This window comes from Tachysurus fulvidraco, chromosome 14, assembly GCF_022655615.1.
Source record: "Tachysurus fulvidraco isolate hzauxx_2018 chromosome 14, HZAU_PFXX_2.0, whole genome shotgun sequence".
NCBI lineage: Eukaryota > Metazoa > Chordata > Actinopteri > Siluriformes > Bagridae > Tachysurus > Tachysurus fulvidraco.
This window is the reverse complement of record NC_062531.1, coordinates 1,855,619-1,882,747: the sequence shown is the minus strand read 5'-3', so window position 1 is coordinate 1,882,747 and position 27,129 is coordinate 1,855,619. Positions and strand designations below refer to the sequence as shown.

The window sequence follows — 27,129 nt, the reverse complement described above, 5'->3', positions numbered from 1 at the left end:
CGTAGGAGTGTAACATTTACATTTGAATGAAAAAATAAAGGCCCATTGTTTTGGGAAACAACACAAGAAATAGAGCTTTTAGCAAAATATTTGCACCCCTTTTCCACCCCCCACCACCATGGTGTGAATGTCCTATATCCTTGTTAACTGTTTGATGAGTATTAAATGAAGCACATTAACCCGCTTCGTTCGATCAGATCAAAAGTATTATTTAGATTACTCTCAATCATTTTACTGTATTCCTATTGAGGTGAATAAATGATTTATTATTATTATTATTATTATTATTATTATTAGTAGTAGTAGTAGTAGTAGTAGTAGTAGTAGTAGTAGTAGTGCGCCCTGCAATGGGTTGGCACTCCGTCCAGGGTGTACCTGCCTTAATGCCCGATGACGCCTGAGATAGGCACAGGCTCCCCGTGACTCGAGGTAGCTCGGATAAGCGGTAGAAAATGAATGAATGAATGAATTGTTGTTGTTGTTGTTATTATTATTATTATTATTAGTAGTAGTAGTAGTAGTAGTAATAGTAGTAGTAGTAGTAGTAGTAGTATTAATAATAATAATAATACTATTCTTATTATTAATAATAATAATAACAATAATAATAACAATAATATGATTATTATTGTTATTATTGTTATTATTCTTATTATTAATAATAACAACAATATTATTATTATTATTATTATTATTATTATTATTATTATTATTATTATTATTATTATTATTATTATTATTATGAAGAAGAAGAAGAAGAAGAAGAAGAAGAAGAAAAAGAAGAAGAAGAAAGTATCAGCCCGTGTATACACACATCACGTCCACTGGAGGTCGCCGTTGTCCACAATTTGCTCAAAGTCCTCTCACTGCGCATGCGCGGAACGGTATCTCCAGAGCGAAGGACCGCTAGCTTGGCTACGCTGTTGCTTTTTCTATCGCTGCTCCATTCAGCTGTAAAAGCAGGAGGCGGAACATTTTCACGGATATTTTTAAAAGCCAACAAGTCGTTTAAAACAAAGGAAAACTGTTTGTACCAGAAGTGCTGGATTAACGTTAACAACAGAAACAAACAGAAACAAACCCGCTGGATGTCTGCGCCGTGCCGCTGGACCGAGTCTCTCGGCTAACACTCACATTAACACTCACATTAACATTTGCATTAACACTCGCATAAACATTTACATTAACACTCGCATTAACACTCACATTAACATTCGCATTAACACTCGCATTAACACCGCGCACACACCCGGTTTTTCTCGTTACTTATTATTTTTTTGTCCCTGGGATTTTTTTTTTTTAAAGTTGCTCATTTTCCTTCTGCGGGAGAAACAACAGAGGGACGTGTTTAAAGATGTCTGTTGCGGGTTTAAAGAAGCAGTTTTACAAAGCAAGCCAGGTTTGTTCTTCTGACTTCTTCTCCTACCTGTTTTCTGTTTACACTCTGATTAAAATCGACACAAATCATTTGTAATATGAATCGGTTCGGAATGATTCGGTTTTTACAGATTTGTTTCGAGTTAAATCGGTTACACGAGAGTGAATAAGTGAGTTATAACTGTTTATAACTGAGTGTGTATGTATTTAAAGTATATGAGGTGTGTATAACACAAGCCTAGTCATGATCAGGGTGTATATTAGGGTTAAATCCTGTTTATTCTCTTGTGTCTCCCAGCTTTGCTCTTGCAGGGGGTTTTTTTTCCTGAGAGAAAACAATCTCCAGGTTATAATAAATGTGCCGATATGACAAGTTTAACAAGCTTTATAACGCTGAGTAACATCGTCTACTTCAGGACCATAACATTGGTTTTGAGGTTAGACCAGTTAGGAAAATATGTGCCACGTTTGCTATAACTGGCCTGGAAAAAAATGTCCATGGAAGTGAATGTAGATGTGGATTAATCTGAGGATCCTACAGAATCCTAACCCGAGGATCCTACATAGTCCTAACCTGAGGATCCTACATAGTCCTAACCCGAGGATCCTACATAGTCCTAACCTGAGGATCCTACAGAGCCCTAACCTGAGGATCCTACATAGTCCTAACCTGAGGATCCTACAGAGCCCTAACCTGAGGATCCTACAGAGCCCTAACCTGAGGATCCTACATAGTCCTAACCTGAGGATCCTACAGAGCCCTAACCTGAGGATCCTACATAGTCCTAACCCGAGGATCCTACATAGTCCTAACCTGACGATCCTACAGAGTCCTAACCTGAGGATCCTACATAGTCCTAACCTGAGGATCCTACATAGTCCTAACCTGAGGATCCTACATAGTCCTAACCTGACGATCCACCAGAGTCCTAACCTGAGGATCCTACATAGTCCTAACCTGAGGATCCTACAGAGTCCTAACCTGACGATCCTACAGAGTCCTAACCTGACGATCCTACAGAGTCCTAACCTGAGGATCCCACAGAGTCCTAACCTGAGGATCCCACAGAGTCCTAACCTGAGGATCCCACAGAGTCCTAACCTGAGGATCTTACAGAGTCCTAACCTGAGGATCTTACAGAGTAATAACCTGAAGATCCTACAGAGTCCTAACCTGAGGATCCTACAGAGTCCACTCGCTTCACCACGGGTTTCCGTTCTCTTTTTTCTAACAGTAGCCCCGCCCACAGCCCCTGACGCAAGTGGTCCTTAAGTCTAGACCAGCAACGATTTGGTGCTACTTAAGAACCACTTTTCCTGGTTCAGAGCCGGTGCTTTGGCGGTCGAAACAGAAAGAACTGGTTCTAAATTAGGCTTTGGCTCCGAACCAGCACCCGAACTGCCTCAGTGGAAAAGGGGCATCTGTCAGCCCCTTTAAATACGTCCTCTTTATGAAGCATTGGTTTGGGTAGGTTCTGTTTTCAGCGCAGCTGGATGTTGAGTTGAGTGGGTTGTGGGTTTGAAACGTCTCGCCTGGACGACCCACCGCTGCACTCTTACAGAAAGCACTTCATTCTCTGGGTCCTTTCTCACCAAGGCTTTACATTTAGATGTTAATCTACTAGCTCTAATACACACATGGGACGCACCGATTTTTGATTTCGATGCCTGGCTTTGACATTTACGTTTCTTCACGTAGGCTTCATTCACCAACGCTGTGACAAAAAAACGCAAGAACGTCGTTCAAAGTATTTTGTTCTAATTTCTGAAAGATAGAAGTGACAAATCCACAGCTCTGTACTTCCATGTATGTTTTAGTGTCGGAAACTAATCAACAACAGGCTGGCGTGATGAAGTCGACTCACTCTAACCACCACAGTATTCAGTCCATCCTGAAGTGTTTGATTCCTCAGCAGTGCACCAGAACAAGCGTTTATCCCTTTGTACTTTCTTTAATAGTGTTGAATTGAGACATGGTGTTTTTGTTCTATGGTTCATTTTGGATTTAAAACGGTGAACAGGCCATGCCCACACGAGCGAGAAAGGTCATTGTGACATGATGACTTTAAATGTTTAAGAAAAAAGTTCACCATGTAAATAAGTTAATCTACAACAAGTCGAAAATTTCGTGTAGCTAGCGACTAGCCTACAGGCTTCACGCACGCAGCAGTAACAGAACAGGGATGAGTGGATCTTCATTCTGGGATTGATGATAATATTCGTTAGTGTCACGTGAACTCGTTAGCATGCATAGGGTTTTACCAGCTTCACCTGGATTGAGTACACGATTATTCAGTTTTCCTTTTGGTTTAAATTTTTTTCTTTATGGAGTTTAGTTCAGGAAGAATTCTGAGATCCTGAGCAGAAATAGCCGTTGTTTATCCGAAACCTTTATTCGTAGCGTGCGAGATCTCAGCATGTCCTCGCAAAGCTAAAAACAAGGCAGTGATATAAACCGTGTCTTTAATAATCCATCAGTATTTGTGTGTTCATGACGAGCTGTACGAGAGAGTGACTCAGAGTTCACACACGATCACATCATCCAGTCCAGTCAAATCCAGTCAAATCCAGTAAAATGGGTCAGACAGATTTTTTTTTTTGGGTGGTGGGTGCGGGGTTGTCTGTGTGTTTATGTGTGTGTGTGTGTGTGTGTGTGTGTGTGTGTGTGTGTGTGTGTGTGTGTGTAGTGCCTAACCTCTCACTTCCTTTCCGCTGATCATAGCAGGAAACTGAGCCGGCAGACCACTTCCCAACTTCCTGTCAGAAATGAGAGATAGAGAGAGATAGAGAGAGAGAAATGAGAGAGAGAGAGAGAGAGAGAGAGAGAGAGAGATAGAGAGAAATGAGAGAGAGAGAGAGAGAGAGAGAGAGAGAGAGAGAGAGAGAGAGAGAGAGAAATGAGAGCATGTCCTACAGACAGGAAGAGGAGAGTTGGAGCAGGACAAAATGGAGCCCCGCTTTGTTGTTTGGCTTCAGGCCAAAGAGGAGCCATATAACTAGCCAACGAATGGACATGTGTTTGTGTTTTGTGGGTTTGTGTGTGTGTGTGTGTGTGTGTGTGTGTGTGTGTGTGTGTGTGTGTGTGTAGCCTGGCTGTCAGAGTGATTGGACTGCAGTGGTGCTGCATGCAGCTCGTGTCAGAGTCCCTTTGTAATCAATACAGCTCAGAGGAAAGACACAGAGCCAGAGACAAACTGTGTCAGTACAGTCTGGCCTTAGTCTCATACCCTCATCCTATCCCATGATGCTTTGCTGCATTCCACATGCATGGATAAGTAAACTGTGCCAGGGTGAAGAATATACACTGGTTATACATGTGACGTTGCTCGTTTGTGTACTTCCCGTAAGCCAGGTCACATTTTATTGAATCCCAAATACGTGATTGATTTCTGATGAGGTTTTCGTTGTGGGAGGGAACCGTAACAAGGGAACCTTAAAGAGGGAACCTTAACAAGGGAACCTTAACGAGAGAACCTTAAAGAGGGAACCTTAACGAGGGAACCTTAACGAGGGAACCTTAACAAGGGAACCGTAACGAGGGAACCTTAACGAGAGAACCATAAAGAGTGAACCTTAACGAGGGAACCATAACAAGGGAACCTTAACGAGGGAACCTTAACGAGGGAACCTTAACGAGGGAACCTTAACGAGGGAACCGTAACGAGGGAACCGTAACGAAGGAACCTTAATGAAGGAACTCAAGTTAAACATCAAAACAAACGCATTGTGTTGTTAAGGACGTCGGGGTCCACAGTCCTGCAACTTTACCAGCGTTTGTGCCTCTTTAAACTACAATTAAATGGATTTACCCGACATGAATTCTGCATTCTGATTGGTCAGAAGCTTTGATTGGCTCATTGACCATTTCTCCTGAGAGGAGAAAGACGTCTGTGTAAAGTTTACACTGAGTCTCCAGAGTCAGTGTGGCTTTGTAACCGAGGTAAAGCCGTAGCGTCTTCAGGACGGACGAGTTCACTGACACTGTAGGCTTTTTTAGACGCTGGCAAGAGAACGAGCGTTTATAGCTGCTATAACAGATACGTGAACACGGACGAATCTGTTTATCGGACATTTAAATACAACTAGAACCCGCTAAAAATTTTACACGCAATACTTTCATTAATGAATCCAGACTTGTTGGCAGATCGCTCTGGTGTGTAAGAGGAATAAAACTCTACGGAACTCTGCTTCAGTTATTAAAAGTTCCTCAGCATTAAAATCGAGCATATCGTTTATTCCTCTGTCTTTATTCCAGCTGGAAGTGTTTAGGTTGATTAACGTATATCAGATGTGCTGTAAACCTGGAGACCGGATTCGGCACGACACCTCATATTTTTATTTATTTATTTATTTATCTGCCCCACGGCGTTCAGGCCGTTGTTATTGTCAGGGTTTTATTCAGGATCTGCTCATGCTGAACGTCCTGCTGTACAGCTGGTTGTGTATAAAATACAAAGCATCAGAGTTGTGTAGGTGGTGTGTGTTTATTATGAGCACCTTACGATCTCTTATGCATACAGTCATAAAACTGACAATATATTAAACACAACACCGCGTTTTATCTCACACACCTAATGGGATTGTGTTAACCCGACGTGACCTCACGCTGGACAGAGTGTGTGTGTGTGTGTGTGTGTGTGTGTGTGTGTGGTTTAGAGTTGCAGGGTTTATCGAACCGCTTCCACCATTTGACACGTTCAGACACCTCACTTCACTTCTCACTCAACAGAAATGACCTTTTAATTATTAACCCTGTTTCTAGTTCACCAGCTGACGAGCGCATCCCAGAGCACTGTGTGTGTGTGTGTGTGTGTGTGTGTGTGTGTGTGTGTGTGTGTGTGTGTGTGTGTGTGTGTGTGTGTGTGTGTGTGTGTGAGTGTGTGTGCACGCTCCTGCTCCTCTGTGGTGGAAAATGCAGGTCAAACGAGGCTTCGTTTCCCGAGACTTTTGACCTGTGTCAGTGAAACAGACTCGTCTCATGACAAACGTCATCGTGTCTTAACAGTTTTCCCCTCAGAGAAAACTGTATGACCATTTATAACCACGTTCCTGTGCGATTTATTCTACAAATACATTCCTTACCTGTTATAATGCGTTCGTAAGGCATCGTTTACAAAGCCACGGAAAAGCATCTTACACGGTTTATAGCAGTGTTCATAAAGCACTCATAACTTGTGTTTATAACACGTTAGGTCACTAACGCTGACGAAGTTCTGCTCCAGTTTATAAGTCCCTGGTATTCGTGGTAACGTTTGTTATAATACAGTATGTAACGAACACGACGACTAACACTTACTTAAAAAAAGCCTTAAAAGTTTTTTAAAAATAATCATAACAATACAAATAGCACTTTATAAACACTTTATAACATGATTACATCATTTATATTTCCTTATATTGTAATACTCGCAATCATAAGGGTAATCGCATGAGCGGATGTACGTTATAATCACGATTACTGACATATGACCGGACAACCGAATATTCCGTAAGGCCTCGTGAGTGTTTCCATGGATTCCACGCATTTCTGAGCGAACATTCACGAGCGGAGGTTTCGGAGGCGCGGTACGCGAGAACTCGCCACGTCTGTAGGAGACCGACGTTTAAAGAGTCGCCGAGTTTGAGAAAACTTTCACTTTAAAGCCTCCCACACCGCCAAACACAGATGAGCTTGCCAGTATTTTAATCTTTCTCAAAAATACAGAGGAGTTGGAGTGTGAATCGTATCAGAAGTTCTTGAGAAAGTTGTTATGTAAGCGTTGAGACGGCCGGTGTGTGTGTGTGTGTGTGTGTGTGTGTGTGTGTGTGTGTGTGTGTGTGTGTGTGGGAACCGGCATCAACCGAACGGGAGGAAAAATAAATTGGTTATTAAGCGAAAGTGAAATTTGGCTGCTTTATTATTCTGAGCTCTGAGACCATGTCAGTATGTGTGGGTGGGTGTATGTGTGTGTGTGTGTGTGTGTGTGTGTGTGTGTGTGTGTGTGTGTGTGTGAGCGTGTGGGATGTTTGAGCTCGGAAGATGAACCGAAAAGCATTTCATCAGGTTTTCCTTCTTCACAGCGACAGGTTTACGTGTAATTTCTGAGAAATCTGCAGCAGTGCTGGGATTAAACAGTTCCTGTAAACATGTTCCTGAAAAAAAAAAAGACCAGATCTGCAAAAATAAGAATGTTGTTGGCGTTAGTGTCTTCCTGTACTTCGTGCACATGTGTGAAATTAGCATCGGGTCGTGACGTGATCTCGGAAACACGCAGCGCCGTCCCTGCATAAATAAAACCTACAGCACGGGGACGACAGACAAAAAGGTGACTTCCAGGGACCCGAGACGCAAGACGGAGCTTAGTCTTTTATTCGGGGCAAGTCACACGTGAAGAATCTGGTGAAGGCATTTTGGAGCGAGAGAGAGAAAAGGAGTGCGAGGGCGGGCGAGGGAGTGCAAACCAGGGAAAATATGAGAAGTCTGGACTCTTACAGTATTTTATTCCACATAGCCGAAATTTCTAACACGGGCCATGTTGCGATCGCTAGACACATCTACGCGGTGTGTGTTCAGTTTTACACCGTGAACTTTGTCCGGACAGAACTTTCAGCTCAGTCAGCCGTCCGTTCAACAGTTCACGACACCGCAGCCTTACATGTAGCCACGCCCACAAAACTCCTTACAAAGGCAAAGGAAGCTTCCAGTAATCCAGCTCAGCCACGCACGCTAACCCCTCCCCCTCATTTAGAACACCTCAATTTCTTCTTTATTTATGGATTTGATACAGAATCACTTTTTAATTTGAAATGACTGAGCGCCACAAAGGGGGGGGGGTACGGTGGCTTAGTGGTTATCATGTTCGCCTCACACCTCCAGGGTCGGGGGTTCGATTCCCGCCTCCGCCTTGTGTGTGTGGAGTTTACATGTTCTCTCCGTGCCTCGGGGGTTTCCTCCGGGTACTCCGGTTTCCTCCCCCGGTCCAAAGACATGCATGGTAGGTTGATTGGCATCTCTGGAAAATTGTCCGTAGTGTGTGAGTGTGTGAGTGAATGAGAGTGTGTGTGTGCCCTGTGATGGGTTGGCACTCCGTCCAGGGTGTATCCTGCCTCGATGCCCGATGACACCTGAGATAGGCACAGGCTCCCCGTGACCCGAGAAGTTCGGATAACAGGTAGAAAATGAATGAATGAATGAATGAGTGCCACAAAATGGTCATTAAACTGGTGTGTGATCCGGAAATGAAAGCCTTATTAACACATCAACAACAACGTGAGTTCCATTCGATCAGTTAGCGAGTTCCTTATATGAAAATTCCAATACACAGAATTTTGGTATAAACGCTCCTGCAAACTTTTTGCCAATAAATCGATGATTAAAGCTTTTCAAAATATATCCGATAAAAATAACACAGGTACAGAGATGTTTAAATAGTAGCACGATAGCTAGGACAGCAGCCATTTTTTTTAGACACGACCCAAATCAGAAAGCTATTTAAAAAAAACACTGGCGGTAAAGTTTGGCGCCCTCAAGTGGGCTCTTGTGGCACTCGATTTTAGAACCGCCCACATCCAGCCGGTTGCAATTCTACACAGAATCATGGGAAACTTGGAGCCTATCACAGGGGACTCTGGACACAAGGCCCCGCCCACATACGTGTTAGTAAATAAAAACAACACGAATTAAACGGCTTTCAATATAAATGTTAACGTCGTGTTAAATGACATGGAAATAGAGGAAGGAACATCATTATTTATTTATTTTTCTTCAAATTGCTTAGCATCATGGTTTTGGTCTTATTATGTGTTTGTCTAATTCATAAACCGCCCATCATCAGTTCATCATCATCTTCATCATCATCATCATCATCATCTTTCTCGTGATGTTGCTCGACGTTGGTTATATGACGCGAAGCGTTCGTTCAGTCCTTTGTGTAACGCTCAGCGCTGACCGTGATGAACACTTACTTGTGTGTCTGCAGATGGTGAGCGAGAAGGTTGGAGGAGCAGAAGGAACCAAGCTGGATGAAGAATTCAAAGACCTGGAGAAAGTAAGAATGTTTGGCATTTAATTTTTTTTTCTGCAGATGTAGAAATTCTTTTTTTTTTTTTTTAAATACTGTACAGATGTTCAGAGTTAGGTACAGATGTGTTTCAGTACAGCCGTGCAGGACGATGTCGCGTAAATCTCCCACACTCTGCCGCTCGATGATTCACGCTGTCCACCGTTTATCTCTCTACCTGCTGTGATCGCCTTGTTAAAAGTTTTGGCACCTCTGTTGGCTGTGCTCCCTGTTTCTCGCTGTAAACAGTTCCTGTTTCCCGGCAGCTGGAACAAAAGTGTGTTTGGTCACATCCTACACTTAAACCCTCGTCGGATCTGAGAATTTAAGCGCTTTACAGGATTCATTTCCATCATAAACACACGCGTTGCTGATTTCCTGAACGACTTCCTAAACATTTCAGTGTGGATTTCACTTCAAAGTGTGTCTCAGCATTCTGAAAAGTAAACTGACCGAGTTTCTTTCTGAACACCGAGTCAGTTTTTTTGCTCCTCACCCACAGCAGAAGCACACTGATGTGTTTTAGTGGAAAATCTGGAAAACTTCCAGCGATTCAGCGACACGCCGTGCGTACGGAGCAGCCGCTAGAACGTTAAAAAGGCGTGTCGTTCTGGAGCTCCGCTAAAAAGGAAAACGCTCGATGTTTTCCCCGGAGTTCGACTCCAACCGATGCCACAGCAGACCTAAGCTGCACGCTGCAAACACTACACGGAGTTTCTACTACGCAAGCAAAGCTGCGCGTGTTGAGCGTACGAAGTGTCCGACATCCGACACACGTATTTTCCGTTTGAATAAATGCATCCTCCAGGTTCACGAAGCGCTCGACTTTTTCTCGGAAGACTATATATGTATATATTTATATACATGTGTATATATATGTAAATGTTATACAGTGGAGTAGAATAGTGGGGACACAATTAAAGAGCGCACAGTCGGTCATGCTGTCAGGGTTTAAACTTATATATCATAAGATTTCTTTCTCAAATATTAAGGAGACCTAAAAGCGTTCCAATAAAGTGTTTCAACTCATTTACTAGAAATTCAGAATAGTCTTGAATGAAGCAGGTCTCAGTGTTGCTCCTTTCCACAAGCACAAGGCCATCCTTAAAAATATTCTTGTTTGGCGTAACCCTGTCGATTAAGGACCGACTCAATTATTGAAATTTTTTTCCTTTAAGTCCGACCGACTTGCCAGTTGTAAATTTGCATGAAGACCGAACGATTTTTTTTTATACACTTCAAACAACTAATACAAAAGCTATAAAATAATATTAATTATATTTTAGTAAGTATTGTAAATATATAAATCGCCTCGGCCCACATACAAAGGAAGGCTACGTTCTTTCTTTTAAATAAAAACCCGTGACGTCATCTATGTTTACACTGTTGGTTCCCGGATGTCACACTACGGCCTGTGCGTTCGCTTCGTCTCGTTCACCGTCAGAGTCGACGGGTCGCGCTCGGTAACGATGGCTGTGGCTGCAGTAAACAAAATGTTCGCCGTCACCGTTCGAAGTCGTACGGGTTCGGGCGCCATGATGCATCTAAAAAATTCATTAAAACAGATCGACACCCCTTTAACTTGGTGGTTGCAAATAAGGTTTGCGATGATGCGCCCGAAGGCACGGGTCGAAGACCCAGTCAGTGACATCATGATATGCTAATTTGTTTAAAGTCATACTTACGTAATCACCATCACACCAAAATAAAAATATATAGACCTACCTACCGACCCCTTTTTTTTTTTTTTTTTTACTGTTACTGCAAACCAAAATATTTTTAAGGATGGCCTGATTACAAATAAAAAAAAAGATATAAATAGAACTAAAAAAAAACAAAAAAAAAAACATAAAGTCATAACAACGATATTTTATAGTCATTTATCTGATACTTTACACACCGCCTTATTGTCTCGTCGGTATTAAAATATTTGGTCCTGGGGTGTGTAAACTTTTGCACGAGTTCGAGCCACACTAAATGTTTAACCCGAGCGAAGCTGCTGTGCTCAGAACTGCTGAGGTAATGCTGGTATTAATATGTAATGCTGCTGTAACACACACCACTGAGGGAAATGTCAGCTGTACTTAACCTGCTGCTCCGTGTGTGTGTATGTGTGTGTGTGTGTGTGTGTGTGTGTGTGTGTGTGTGTGTGTGTGTGTGTGTGTGTGAGGAAAGTGGCACCTGTTACAGCCACTCATACACATAGAGTGATGTAAATGAAGACAAATGGCTAAGGCTTTACAATCTTTTTTTATCCAAACGGAGCTTTATTAGAAAAATGTGACGTTATCGAAGAATCTTGTTGTCCTCTGATCTTTATCTTTAATCTTTAATAGCAGAAAGTAGCTTTCGTTTCCTTTATTTATTTATTTATTTACATTACGATTAGCAGCTATTAGAAGAGGTAAAAAAGTGTAATAAAAATATTTATTTAATACCACAAAGTAAAAAAAACTCTTGGTCCTGTCACATCAACACCCTGGTGAAGAAGGCCATTAGCCTCTGTACCATCTGAGACGCTTAAGGGACTTCAAACTACCCTCTCAGGTGCTCAAGACTTCCTACACCTGCACCATCGGGAGCGTCCTGACGGGTTGCGTCACTTCCTAGTTCAGGAACAGCACCATGCAGGACAGGCGAGCCCTACAGAGGGTGGTGCACTCAGCTGAACGTACCATCCACACCGAGCTCCCTGACCTGCAGGACATCTACAGCACGTGGTGCAGGACCAGAGCCAGGAAGGTTGTAAAGGACCTCAGCATCCCAACAATGGACTGTTTTGTTTGTTGTGTTCAGGAAAATGCTTTCGCTCCTTCAAAGCAAACACAGAGAGAACGAGGAGAAGCTTCTTCCTGCAGGCCATTTGGAGTTTAAACCAGGGAACACCCAGGATCTGGATCTAGTACTGGACCTCTCTCTCCATCTTCACTGTTTTTCTGCACAACCTTCTTTTTGCACTGACACTTTACCTCCGGACTGACACTTTAACTCTGGGACTGACACTTTAACTCTGGGACTGTCACTTTAACTCCGGACCGACACTTTAACTCTGGGACTGACACTTTAACTCTGGGACTGACACTTTAACTCCGGACTGTCACTTTAACTCTGGACCAACACTTTAACTCTGGACCGACACTTTAACTCTGGGACTTACACTTTAACTCTGGACTGTCACTTTAACTCTGGGACTGACACTTTAACTCTGGGACTGACACTTTAACTCCGGACTGACACTTTAACTCTGGACCGTCACTTTAACTCTGGTCCGTCACTTTAACTCTGGTCCGCCACTTTAACTCTGGGCCGTCACTTTAACTCTGGACTGACACTTTAACTCTGGGCCGTCACTTTAACTCTGGACTGACACTTTAACTCTGGGCCGTCACTTTAACTCTGGACTGACACTTTAACTCTGGGTCGTCACTTTAACTCTGGACCGACACTTTAACTCTGGGCCGTCACTTTAACTCTGGACTGTCACTTTAACTCTGGACTGAAACTTTAACTCTCGACTGACACTTTAACTCTGGGACTGTCACTTCAACTCTGGACTGTCACTTTAACTCTGGACTGTCACTTTAACTCTGGGCCGTCACTTTAACTCTGGACCGTCACTTTAACTCTGGACTGTCACTTTAACTCTGGACTGTCATTTTAACTCTGGACTGTCACTTTAACTCTGGGACTGACACTTTAACTCTGGGACTGTCACTTTAACTCTGGACTGTCACTTTAACTCTGGACCGTCACTTTAACTCTGGACCAATTTAACTATGGACTGACACTTTAACTCTGGGACTGACACTTTAACTCTGGACCACTTTAACTCTGGACTGACACTTTAACTCTGGGACTGACACTTTAACTCTGGGACTGACACTTTAACTCTGGACCGACACTTTAACTCTGGGACTGACACTTTAACTCTGGACCGACACTTTAACTCTGGGACTGACACTTTAACTCTGGACTGACACTTCAACTCTGGACTGTCACTTTAACTCTGGACTGACACTTTAACTCTGGACTGACACTTTAACTCTGGACTGACACTTTAACTCTGGACTGACACTTTAACTCTGGACTGACACTTTAACTCTGGGACTGACACTTTAACTCTGGACTGACACTTTAACTCTGGACTGACACTTTAACTATGGACTGACACTTTAACTCTGGACCGACACTTTAACTCTGGACTGACACTTTAACTCTGGACCGTCACAGCACAGGGCCACTTTATACACTTTATACACACCATACTGCACATGGACACTTTAAGGACAATCATGAAAACCATACACATTTATGTATACACATTATATTTCACATATATTCATATTTTATATAGTTTTTATGGGGCACGGTGGCTTAGCGGTTAGCACGCTCACCTCACACCTCCAGGGTTGGGGGTTCGATTCCCACCTCCACCTTGTGTGTGTGGAGTTTACATGTTCTCCCTGTGTAGTGTAGTGTGGCACTTCGTGTAGTGACTCCGGTTTCTCCATTTCTGCAGAAAGTGGACGTGACCAGCAAAGCCGTGGTGGAGGTCATCTCCAAAACCTCGGAGTACCTGCAGCCCAACCCGGGTAAGAGCAGAGCCGCAAAAAAAAAGGCCAAAGTGTTTTCACCTAGTTAGTGAAGTTATGTTTAAAGCAAGGTTTAGGTCTGTATTAGTTATTTTCTGTGTATGTGTGTGTGTGTGTGTGTGTGTGTGTGTGTGTGTGTGTGTATTAGCGTCTCGTGCCAAGCTCTCCATGTTAAACACCATGTCCAAGATCCGTGGGCAGGTGAAAAGCCCCGGATACCCGCAGGCAGAGGGGCTTCTGGGAGAATGTATGGGCAAATACGGCCGTGACCTCGGAGAGGAAACAAACTTTGGTGAGCTCACAAAAATATTACATTAACGTTATTAACACGAGATTTGTTATTAATTATTATCACGATTTCTAACACGTTCTCTCTGTTTACTTTGCTTTATATCTCGTGTGTATGTTACAGCAGCTATCTATGTACAGTGGGTTTTTTTAAAAAAAAAAAAGAAAACTGCAAAAGAAAAAAGAGAGACCGAAAAAAACGCAGTTAACGTTTACAAAGTGCTAAAACCAGAGACTCCCTCCATAAATGAAGAAAGTGAATGAATTCACTGCATGAATTATTTAATGACGCTTTTTTATGTGGAGCTTTCTCCATACAAATGCATGTGAATGTGCTGTCGCTATGGAAACAAGTACTGAGTAGCGAGCGCATTAATATACTGTAAAGCTGCGCGACTGTCAGAGGCGCTGCTAAAGAAAACTCGTCCACGCCGTCCTTCTGACCAATCAAGAGTTCTAGCCCTCACAAAGACCGGAAGTTTATGGAGCATTTCTGCCCTTACGCATCACCGTATACGGATTTTTTATTATTGGCACCCCCACGAAAAGAGACGTAACCTCCGGACAGAGGCAAGCAGAAATATCCCGATACTTTCTTTCCGTTATTCTTTACAACGCATCGCCGATTGTTTAGTAACTTTTCTCCGTAGCTTGTCTCCTTTTCCGTCCAACATGTTGTCCTTGTAGCAGTTCCCCTTCATTTCTGTAAGCGTTTTGGTTCCGATCTCTCGATCGCTCGTTGCTTCTGGTGCCGTCTAGAACAGAAATCACACAGTACAATTGTTCTGTATAGAAACATCATCTGAGCCGAAGCGTGGATCTCAACACACAGTGAGGAAAGTGTTATGGCTTTGCTCTGTGTAAATATAGACCCAAGCAGGCAGCTTATTGAGATCGCATTGTTGCGTTCACCCACTTTGTTTCCATGGCGATGATGACATTTGTGTCCTTATGTCATCTTATAAATAAATAATGATCTTTTGTGCAGAAAAAAAGCCTCCAATGCTTCAGACGCTCGTATTAAACAGCCAGGTCATACAGACGATTTAATACGCTGTTTTATATTATAAATGAATCTTAATCCACATCCAGGACTAACTGCTGAACTGAACTAACCCATATTGACAAGCCCCGCCCCTTTCTGCTCATTGGCTACACGTGTGTAACTAATTCATCTTCTACAGCTGTGGAGTTATGGATTCTTATTCGTCAGGAGGTGTCAGTTTCCTGTCCGGAAAATGTCACAGGTTTATTGTTTTAACGCGTTATCGTTTCTATGGTAACAGCTCGTCCGCCAGGCCTCGGCGGGTTCAGACAGTCATTAAGGTGGTGAGGTTTTTTTTTCTAAGTAAGGAGTCTCCAGTGTCACTTCACAACAGGAGCTTACGCTTATCTTCACAGATTCTCTTTAACACGACAAGCTGGAGAAAGACCTTTTTGTACAGTAGCTGCTATAATGTAAGTGAAAACAGGAAGTCGTTTCTCAGACGTTCCGCAAGATTGAACGTAACTACAATCTGTTAAAAAAGGACATAACCTTCTCCAATTAAAGGTGGGGTCTCTGTTGTTTGAAAGCCAATGTTGACATTTGAAATCACCAACACAAACACGCCCCTAACCCAAATGGGTCCCACCCCTGTATCGATAGCTCCGCCCACACATACATACGTAACCCAGGTGACTAATGATAAGAAATGTGTCTTTATCATAGCTGAAGGGAAGAACAATACGATTGCAGATAAACAAACAAGCAAAAATGACACACAAGCATAATCATGTAAAGGACAAAGGCATATATTAGTTCTGTGTAACAAAGCAAAACCAACGTTACTCACCTATCGAGAAGGAAAAAAGCGCCTCAGCGTCTTAAGTAAAGTCGGCCACATGCTAACAGGTCGGAGTTTCCTGAGTCGATAACTCCTGAGCTAAACGCTGTTACTACACAAAACGCGGTTGTAGCTGCCTCTCTACATTACTACGATAGAAAAGAGGTGTTATTTGTGTAGTAACAGCGTTTAGCTCAGGAGTTATTGACTCGGGAAACTCCAACCTGTGAATATGTGGCCAACTTCCTGCTCCTTCAGTTCTCTCCAGCGCTGGAAAGCTGATCCTATATTAACACGTCCTACTTCTTGTCCTTATCGTAAGTCTTTCTTCTCTTTCTTTCTTTGTTTTTATCCTCCATGTCGATGTTAAAACCGCTTTCTGCTAATGTCACACATGCGCACTGAACACTCTCTCTGCCCATATCGACAAGACCCGCCCCTTTCTGCTCATTGGCTACACGTGTGTTTTGATTTTTGTTTAGTTTGTCGGCTCAACGCGGTTTTCTGAAGCATTTCTCAAACATCGGAGACCGCACCTTTAATAGAAATCTTAATGGTTGTGGAATTGCTGTAAAAGAAATAAAACCCTGCTGTTATGGTGAAAGTGAAAATTCGATCTTGTGGCTGTTTCGTCCGAGCAGGAGCTGCGCTGGTCGACGTCGGGGAGAGTATGAAGAGGCTGGCTGAGGTGAAGGACTCGCTGGACATCGACGTCAAGCAGAACTTTATCGACCCTCTACAAGGCCTGTGTGACAAAGACCTGAGAGAGATACAGGTAAGCCGAGAGAGATACAGGTAAGCCGAAAGAGATACAGGTAAGCCGAGGGAGATACAGGTAAGCCGAGGGAGATACAGGTAAGCTGAGGGAGATACAGGTAAGCTGAGGGAGATACAGGTAAGCCGAGGGAGATACAGGTAAGCCGAGGGAGATACAGGTAAGCCGAGAGAGATACAGGTAAGCTGAGGGAGATACAGCTTCTGACAAAATCAACAAACTAAGTTTATATTCAGAAAAAGAATGAAAACTAAACACAGCGGTGTCACAGCATCTCTTTATGTAACAACAGAAAGACGTTCATAAAGTATTCTAAGCATTTATCATCTTAAATATCAGAGCCAATAAGGTTGTAGTATGCAAATCCAGGCCACAACGCAATGCTTTAGGAGAGGAAAGTGGGCGGGATTTGGGGATCCGATGGAACGTGAGGTGAATGAAGCTTAAACGCCTTTCAGCCTTATTTCTGTGATGTGCGGCATTTATGTCAGATGTCAGGGATGACGTCAATAAAACATCAAATAAAAGTTCATTTGCATAAAACCTCAGTGTGTGTGTGTGTGTGTGTTATTGTTTTTGTCCTGCAGCATCATTTGAAGAAGCTGGAAGGTCGTCGGCTGGATTACGACTACAAGAAAAAGCGCATGGGTAAAATCCCGGACGAGGAAGTGAAGCAGGCGCTGGAGAAATTCCACGAGTCCAAAGAGGTGGCAGAGATCAGCATGTACAACCTGCTGGAGACTGACGTAAGCAAAACGATGGATGTTCCAGGTTAAGGTTATCGCCGTTACATCGCTCGTCTTTTCCGCTTCATCTGTGACCGTTACACAGGACACTAATGTCAGAGCTGCTGCAGAATCTACTAAAAAGTCTTTATGGGTATCAGTAAGTGAGCTGTAATAAAGTCCAGGGCTTTGTTTGCTCTGCTTCTGCTGTTTGTAAATATACCCTGAACTCCTTTTTCACCGTCAGGCCTCGGCTCGGCTTCTCCAGCCCGCTGTTTGTCAGTACAGTGGTTTAGTCACAGCTCACAGCCATGGCCCACTTTACTAAAGCTGCAACAGATCTTTGTCCCAGTCTGTAAGAAGGACCCTGGATTTGTTTTCCTTATGTCTTTCTGGGTTTTGTCCCTAGAGAGCTCACGGTGCCCCCTGCTGGACCATCAGAACACTGCACTCACTCATCTCTGTTGACTTATTTATAGTGGTCGAAATAAATAACTGAAGGGTTTCAGGCATTATTGCTGATAGATTTATGAATACTGGGATCAGAATGAAGGCACAGCCTGTAAGTGTGTGTGTGTGTGTGTGTGTGTGTGTGTGTGTGTGTGTGTGTGTGTGTGTGTGTGTGAGAGCGGATGTGTGTGTTTTCCTTTCTGCGGCTACACAGTCAGTTATTCATTAACTCGAAAGAATCTGTTTGTTTTTTAATAGTGGAGAATTGACGTGTGTGCGTGTGTATATGTATGGACTATCAAGCAAAGGAGGAGTATTTATTAGGTGTGTGTGTGTGTGTGTGTGTGTGTGTGTGTGTGTTTCTCTCTCTCTGCAGATCGAGCAGGTGAGTCAGCTCTCGTCACTGGTGGAGGCACAGCTACAGTATCACAAACAAGCTGTACTGATTCTTGAAGAACTCTCTGACAAACTGAAAGACAGGTGTGTGTGTGTGTGTGTGTGTGTGTGTGTGTGTGTGTTCAGCACAGAGTAGAATTAAATTCATCACGGTGTTTATTAACCCTAACCCTTTCACGTGACTGGATGGATATATGAATCGGACGGACAGAACAACGGGAGAGAGGGATAAGCATGGTAAAAAAAAAAGAACGTAAAAGGAGGGATACAATAGAGAGAGAGAGAGAGAGAGAGTGCATAGATGGAGAGTTAGAGGGATGTGTAGAGAAAGACATTTAGATATAGAATAGATAGAAAAGGTTCACTCAAGACAGAAATGTGCTTAACGAGGTATAACGACATGCTCGTTAATTCCCTCTGTGTGTGTGTGTGTGTGTGTGTGTGTGTGTGTGTGTGTGTGTAGGATTCTCGAGGCTCAGACTCGTCCCCGTAAAGAGTACATCCCCAAACCCAAACCCGTCTTTGACTTTGGAGAAACCAACGAGCAGTCGAACGGAGGCTTCACACCTGTTTCTGCTCCTCCACCCATCCGCACCACAGGTAAGTCACACAACATTCCTCCACCTGCTCCTGCTGCAGGTACGACCCCGACGCAGTCGGGTGTCGGTCTTCGACCGGTACAAGGAGACGCAAGTGACATTCACTATATTAATTATATACGGTGGACAGGCGTGCCGTGATTATATCGCTCCGTACGATCCGCAAGTGAAGGACGGAGAGAGGAGACGTCGTACGGCTTTATCTCCACCACCCGGACGTGACATCACTGCTCACAGGAAGTCCATTTAGTTAGCGCTTTATAGAACTGTAAGAAAACTGCAGCAAGAAGTAAAACGGAAGAAGGAGAAGTATGTCGTTAGTACATCGTGGAACAGGAGGAATAAACGCATCAGGACGAAACGATCAAGAGAGTTCAGGGTGACGACTGTGACTCGGCTTCACGCCACAGTTGCACGAGTTCATTTCTATTTTCTTTTGCTATCTTTTCCACCACTTTTTTTCCCCCTCACTCAGACTAATGAGGAGAGAAACAGAGAAAGAGACAATGTACACTGTGTGTAAGATGTTATGGGTCGGTGGCAGGGTGTGATACCGCCGCCTGGCTGTGTGTGTGTGTGTGTGTGTGTGTGAGAGAGAGAGAGAGACGGCAGGACGAGAGGACAGCTGTCCGTCTCTCATCACTCTGTGACCTCGTTTCACTCTGTTTTTGTTTTTGCTCCTCTGACATCATCAGATCAGTCGTTCAGACGCAGCAGGTCGGCGTGGAAACCCAGACCGAGTGAGTCAGAGACGTGTGTGAACGTGTGCATGTGTGTGCGCTTTAGGGGGAAATAAGACACGACGACCGACGGACGTAGTCGCTCATCAAGGTTACGTAGTGCATAAGATCAAGTTTATAAGTTTCTCATTCCGTCCGTTCACGGTTATGTCGCTGAAATTGTGCCACCGCGTCACTCATTTGCATAAAACCCTAACACCCGTCCTGCCTGATTGGATTGTAACCGAGTGTGTTGTAGCTAACAGCATGCACACATCCTCTCCCGATCATTTCCTGAGCCCGAGGTTTAATCCGATAAACATCACCGAGTGACGTCTGTAATCGGGGCTTCATCGCCATACGGATCAAACACGAAGTCTGCGAAGCACATGGTGACCACGACGGGTTACGTGAGATCTGAAGCGGTTCCAGAGAAGCGGATCTCGCGTGCAGCAGATTGCGGACACGTTCCCGAGCCCGGTGTCGATCAGAACGAACGTGCCGGACGCCGCGGACGTCAGAGCCGCTCAGTTCCTCTTTATCTCCACGCCTGAGATTTCACAATGTTCACACACACGCGTGCAGGAGACGGAGAGGAGGGTGGGGCTGCGCTGCGCTTTCCCTTTACCCCACACACATACGGAATATACAATGAGATTTGGGCTTTTCCTTCAATAAGGAAGCTCATTTAGTATTTAATCATGATCCTTAAAGCTCATTAGTAAGTAGAAGGTAAACGTGCAGCAGTTTAAGTGGAAAATAACGACGTATGTCATAGTTCACCAGGGCCGGGCGATACGACTGAAAACCGTATCACGATATCAGTGTTTCATATCGGTCGATATCGATATTGTTTATGACCCATTTAAAATAAGGACCAGGAGAAAAATCTATTTTTAAACTTAAACCTTCCTCTGATCAGAATCCCCTCAGTTATTAAGACAGAAATGTCACCAACCAGAAAACCTCCAATAATTAGAATGTAAACATAAGTCTAAAGTCACAATGAACATTTAACATTTATGTAAGAAATGCTTAATAAAGTGTAATAAACTAGTGTAAAGCGTTACCAGAAAGCGAGCGCCTTTTGTTAACGCAACCGAACTCGCTCCGCGACCTCCGATTTCCTTCTGACGGAGAATAAAATGTCCGATTGTGAGGGAGCGATGCTATCAGTCTGGGTTAAACCGGTCGAGGCGGCCAAATACGAACAGGATTCCGGTTAGAGAATCAGACAGCGGAGGAGAGACTCTTCATACAGTCGCCTTTATTAACGTCTTCGAGTTGTCACCTGCAACAATCATCTTATGGCAATGATGAAAAAAATTACAATAAATAAATAAATAAATAAATAAATAAATAAATAAATAAAATATTAATAAATAAAAATTACATTTCCTTTTTCCGGGTCACGGGGGCAGCAGACTGAGCAGGGACGCCCAGACCTCCCTCCCTCCAGACACTTTCTCCAGCTCTTCTGGGGGAATACCGAGGCGTTCCCAGGCCAGCCGAGAGACATAGTCCCTCCAGCGTGTCCTAGGTCTTTCCCGGGGCCTCCTCCCGGTTGGGCATGCCCGGAACACCTCCCCAGGGAGGCGTCCAGGAGGCATCCGGAACAGATGCCTGAGCCACCTCAACTGACTCCTCTCGATGTGGAGGAGCAGCGGCTCTACTCTGAGCTCCTCCCGAGTGACCGAGCTCCTCACCCTATCTCTAAGGGAGCGCCCAGCCACCCTGCGGAGGAAACTCATTTCGGTCGCCTGTATCCGGGATCTCGTCCTTTCGGTCATGACCCAAAGCTCATGACCATAGGTGAGGGTAGGAACGTAGATCGACTCGTAAATAGAGAGCTTCGCCTTGTGGCTCAGCTCTTTCTTCACCAAAACAGACCGGTATATCGACCACATCACTGCAGAATCTTTCCGGATAAGCGGTAGAAAATGGATGGATGGATGGATGGATGGACATTTCCTTTTTTTTCCCGCAAAACACAAAACAAAACAAAAAACAGAAGAAAAAACGAAATTTTTTTTTATCAATATCGATCACGTGTCTGTCGCGATACACATCGTTATCGTTTTATCGCCCAGCCCTAGATCACACTAAGGGACTTGTATCTTCCTATCAACCCTGAGTTCACAGTCTAAATAAAGGCTGAATAAACTTCCAGTTGTTTTACTATACAGATGTTTACCATTCATTAATTTTCTGACCAAAATCACTCACCAAAGCCGAACCGCTGAGGCATTAATCATTAACTGCAACGTGTCACTATTTTATATTAACCTAACGCCAGCTCAGGAGTCTAACGCACCACCTCAACACTCTGACACTCTGTGTGTGTGTGTGTGTGTGTGTGTGTGTGTGTGTGTGTGTGTGTGTGTAGCTCCAGCAGACCAGGCATGCTGTAAAGCCCTGTACGACTTCGAACCAGAGAACGAGGGCGAGCTGGGCTTCCGCGAGGGCGACATCATCACCCTGACCAGCCAGATCGACGAGAACTGGTTCGAGGGTTCGCTGCGCAACCAGTCAGGATTCTTCCCTTGCAACTACGTGGAAGTCATCGTTCCGCTGTTGCGCTAAACCTCAGTGACACGGGACAGAGAGAGAGAGCACAAAAGAGGGATTTTACGGAGGGATTTTCAGTTATCTCAGCACCTGAACTCCGGCACTTTTGACCTCTTATTAATCAAGGAAAGAACTTTTTCTTCTCACATTCCAGAAGAAGAAACGAAGGACCGATTACGAACGACTGACGACCGGGACTGACCGCTTTAAACCTCGTAGACAGACTAACGCGACTTTAACGCTATATTAACTGACAGGTAAAGATGACTCCGTCTCACCGTACCGTCCGTTTCAAAAACCCTACGTCTCCGTCACCTCGCGGTTCGGCGCAGGCGTGCGACCATTTTTAATCATCGCCCAATTCTTAAGAGCCTGTAAGCAAGATTTAAAGCACTGAAGAGGAAAAAAAAACTTCTGAATGCATTGTTTTCTAAAAATCCGAAGAATGTGTCAGGTAACAAACGTCTTCCTGTTTTCCATCATGTCACATTTTCACCACGTCTTCCACGTCATACTTATAAAACCACACTAAGGAACCTAGAATTACCAAAAAAATAAATAGTCCTCGCGCTCCGTTAAAAGTTCCGTTAGTGTCTCTTTAAGGGCAGCGATCACATACCCTGATCCCATAATCAAATCCAGAACCAGCGTTAAATAAAAAATAAAAAAAAACTGGGGCAAGTTTCCTACTGTACAGGGAGAAAAAAACGAGATTCTTGGACTGACCCGACGTCTCCTGACTGCCCCCTGCTGGACAGGATGCGAGCTTACAGACTGTTTGGACGTGGACTCGTTCGGCACTGCGGGCTGCGTGTGTTCCAGCCGCTCAGTGTGTAGCGTTCCTGAGCCACACACACAGTACAGGAGCTTCACACACACTCTCACCTCTCCCACTCACACACACAGATAAATTAAAGTCCAACACGGATTCATTTTCTCTAAAGATTAACGTAGCGATGTATTCGGTGTGAACGCATCTATTTTCCAGACTATAAACGTTTACGGATTAACCGAACCGTAACGGATTCACGATCTTAATCCGACTCGTGACGAAATCGATTTAACAAACGAAACTACGCGAATTTAATCGCTATCGTTCCAGACAAGCAGCCGTTTTCTCACACGACGGCGATCACGTTAAATTCATAGGGAAAGTTGTATAGCTATTTTTTTAAACTGATTTTGTACAGAGCTTCAATTTTACAGTCCTGGAGTTTTTTAAATAAATTCTATACATTTTTTATACAGCTGCTCAAATATTAAACATATTCGTGACTCGAGGTATTATTTATCGTCAACATTAGGTCGAATTTTCGATCTTTAATCACCAGAAATGCCTCTAAGCTCACGTGATAAGACCGAACGATTAAACGCTATTATTCACCACAACGTTAAACCGTAGCATCTGAATTTTACCTGAATATTTGTACTAAATTTTAAAACGAGTAAAATCGCATTAACGATTAATGCGATTTTACTCTAATGCGATTTTACTCTAATGCGATTTTACTCGCTGTAATAATAAACGGTCTGATTTTTCAGGCTTCAACAATTTATCGCTGAGTTAAAACAACACTTGCGTCACAAACGCGAAGTAAAACGTGTGCGACTCAAACTAGCAGCGTATCGCGGTGTGGTTATAGTCTGGAAAATATACCGATCTCCACACACCGATGTTATTAAGGTAACGGACGGACGGACGAGCGGGTGAAGCGCGCGTGCTGTGTCGAACAGGAGAAACATCTCATCTTCGCTCGTCTCATCATAACAGACGTCAGACATTACAACCGTGTTTACAGAACATGTCCGTTATCCACAGAAGGACCTGCTTTCACTATCCGACCCGTTTAAAAACACTACACCATCCCGTCTCCTGTGAATGAATTAAACAGATTCGAATTTACGTTTACGACGAGGAGTTCGCTCGTCTCACTACGGTGACTTTCGAGAGTACGGTGACTTTCGAGAGACTGCACGCCAAAACGGCCAACAGGATGTGCTCGGCTTTAACGTGCTGCTTGATTTTAGCTTCTCTGTAGATGATACTGCTGGCGGTGTCCTTTCGTTTCATACACACACACACACACACACACTTCTACGTGCTTGTGTACGGAAGCTCTGAAGTACTTTGGAGGCGGTCGTTATTTGCTCCGTATCTCGTTATACTCGAACACGCGTCTTTGTCGTTATCAAATTCAGACCGTTACTGAATCCCGACGCTATTATCATCACCTCTACATGACAACTCAAGATAAAACCATGAGAGCGAAACCTTCTGTTATCCACAGAGACACGCCGCCCGGAAGCCCCGACCCCTCCCAACTCACACGTAGCAGTAATATAAAAAAAACCTTACACGAGTACTGGATGTAAATGGAGTTATGATAAAAAGAACAGATTAGGATGAGGGATTTGACCTAAAAGCCCAAAAAAAAAATTGTACTAATTAGAAAATGATTAAATAGATGAACATTTACTCGATCGTCTTTATTATCGCTCTTCTTTAAACCGGACGTCGGTGAAGACTCGTCTTTTATTCAGGCCGACGTGTATGTGAGCGTGTGAAGCATACAAGAGAAACAGTCTAAAGTGTCAAAAATAGTAAATAATCATCCTGAGTGATAATAACGACGTGAACCTCCAGGATCTTGGCTTCCGTATATATACCAGATGGGTTTCAGCGCTTTCAGACTTTAGACTGCGTGTGATCTAAAGGATTTGACGTTCACATGTGTACAGTGACGTGATGTGTGTGATGCTTTATGATGTGAAACGCTGAGCCTCGACTTTACTGTCTCGCATGTTTGTCCTGCGTGTTTAAATTGCTAGCCCGAGTAATCTGTTTATATTTGTATTGTCCTGTTTACAGTGTGTGTGTGTGTGCATGCGGGCGTGCATGTGTGTGTTAGTGTTAGTGTGTGTGTGTGTGGGTGGGTGGGTGGGTGCGTGTGAGTGAGTGTGCGTGTGTGTGTATGAGTGTGTGTGCCTGTGTGTGTGTGTGTGCCAGTGTGTGTGCCAGTGGGAGTGTGTGGGAGGGTGTGTGTGTGTGTGTGTGAGTGTGTGTGCCAGTGTGAGTGTGTGTGTGTGAGTGTGTGTGCCAGTGTGAGTGTGTGTGCGTGAGTGTGTGTGAGCGTGCGAGAGTGTGTCCGAGTGTGTGCGTGAGTGTGTGTGTGCATGCGTGTGTGTGCATGTGTGTGTGATGTGGGTGTGTATGAGTGTGTGTGCCTGTGTGTGTTTGAGTGTGAGTGCATGTATGTGAGTGTGTGTGATGTGTGTGTGTGTGCATGTGTGTATGAGTGTGTGTGCGCGAGAGTGTGCGCGAGAGTGTGTGCGTGAGTGTGTTTGTGCATGCGTGTGTGTGTATGAGTGTGTGTGAGTGCGCGTGTGTGTGCGTGTGTGTGTATCAGTGTGTGTGCCTGTGTGTCTCTGAAGTGTGTGTGAGTGCGTGTATGTGAGTGTGCATGTGTGTATGAGTGTGTGTGCCTGTGTGTGAAGTGTGTGTGTGTGTATGAGTGTGTGTGTGCCAGTGTGAGTGCGTGGGAGTGTGTGTGTGTGTGAGTGTGCGTGTGTGTGTGCGCGTGAGTGTGCGTGTGCGCGTGTGTGAAGTGTGTGTGCATGGGAGTGTGTGTGTGTGTGTGTGTGTGCATGTGTGAGAGTGTGTCCGAGTGTGTGCTTGAGTGTGTGTGTGCATGCATGTATGTGTGCCTGTGTGTGTGATGTGTGTGGGTGTGTATGAGTGTGTGTGCCTGTGTGTGTTTGAGTGTGTGTGATGTGTGTGTGTGAAGTGTGTGTGTGTGCCAGTGTGAGTGAGTGTGTGTGTGTGTGTATGAGTGTGTGTGTGCCAGTGTGAGTGCGTGGGAGTGTGTGTGTGTGTGTGTGAATGAGAGAGATTTCTAATCGATATAAAATGAAGGATGAGAAAAACAAAGCCGTTTGCGTTTCATGAGAAGGACACAAAAGACAAAGCTAGGACACCAAACCAATCCCCCTCAGCGTCGCGTCTCCTTCCGTTCCCTCGCACCCTATAAAAGGACTCGGCGTCTCCGGCTTCGGCACGAGCTGCGTGCAGACGTACAAGCATGAGTACATACGTGCCTTTGCAGTTACACTACACTTATTTCTCCCGTCTAATCCACCAGAGTGCCAGAATTATTTCACACACTTCAGAATATTCTGGGCGTCTTCTTTAGTATTATATTATTTTTCTATGTACACATCTGGGGTTTTTTTTTTAAATAATTATTTGCATGTTAGCTCTATATGATAGCTTGCTAATGTATGGATTAGTTTGTTAAAAGAAAATACAAATAAAAATCTGGTTTGTCTTGAAGGAAAAATAACTAACTCCAGAATTCTGTTATTCCTAAATATCCTGTAAACCTGAATATTTGTATTCACTTTCTCGCAGACTTTTACAGAAATAAATAAATGTGTAAAATCCTGGTTCTGGGACCATTTGTGTACCGATGAGAGGACGAATCGCATGTGAGAGTAAAGCCCTGTGTAGACGACGTTACTTTTTGGATGATCACCGTCTTATATAAATAAAATAAAATCGGCATGTCCATCCTGAACGACTCGCACGTCAATCTTCATCGTTAATTTTTAAAGGTGCGGTGCACGATGTTTGAAAAACGCTTCAGAAAAATGATTCGGGCCGACCAGAGCCGATCCTGACCTCCATGGGGCCCTAAACAAAATTCTGCTAGGGGCCCCTCGTATGCCCCTTTTCCACCGAGGCAGTTCGAGTGCTGGTTTGGAGCCTAATTTAGAAC

General features: G+C 44.0%; 3 protein-coding genes across 4 annotated transcripts in view; 2 read left to right on the top strand and 1 right to left on the bottom strand.

Moving 5' to 3' along the window:
- Nucleotides 1-878: 878 nt before the first annotated feature.
- Nucleotides 879-23,054, top strand: sh3gl1b (SH3-domain GRB2-like 1b). Of its 2 annotated transcripts, XM_047823153.1 has the most exons (10): nucleotides 879-1,399; nucleotides 9,336-9,404; nucleotides 13,936-14,008; nucleotides 14,157-14,300; nucleotides 16,764-16,897; nucleotides 17,485-17,643; nucleotides 18,449-18,552; nucleotides 18,932-19,068; nucleotides 19,763-19,807; nucleotides 22,173-23,054. In XM_047823153.1, the coding sequence occupies exons 1-10, from the start codon at nucleotides 1,355-1,357 to the stop codon at nucleotides 22,367-22,369; spliced, it is 1,107 nt and encodes a 368-aa protein (XP_047679109.1). In that variant the 5' UTR covers nucleotides 879-1,354; the 3' UTR covers nucleotides 22,370-23,054. The 2 variants fall into 2 exon arrangements, with proteins under 2 accessions (XP_047679109.1, XP_047679110.1); XM_047823154.1 differs by lacking the exon at nucleotides 19,763-19,807.
- Nucleotides 1,416-26,797, top strand: LOC125146347 (uncharacterized protein C2orf16-like). Its single transcript, XM_047823155.1, has 2 exons — nucleotides 1,416-6,027; nucleotides 26,216-26,797. The coding sequence occupies exon 1, from the start codon at nucleotides 1,892-1,894 to the stop codon at nucleotides 2,648-2,650; it is 759 nt and encodes a 252-aa protein (XP_047679111.1). The 5' UTR covers nucleotides 1,416-1,891; the 3' UTR covers nucleotides 2,651-6,027; nucleotides 26,216-26,797.
- mpnd (MPN domain containing) overlaps nucleotides 14,364-27,129 on the bottom strand; it is a 29,415-nt gene continuing 16,649 nt past the window's right edge. The window contains exon 12 of the mRNA XM_047823152.1: nucleotides 14,364-15,051. Within this exon, the coding sequence (XP_047679108.1) occupies nucleotides 14,899-15,051 (153 nt within the window). The 3' untranslated portion in view covers nucleotides 14,364-14,898. The remainder of the gene's footprint in view (nucleotides 15,052-27,129) is intronic.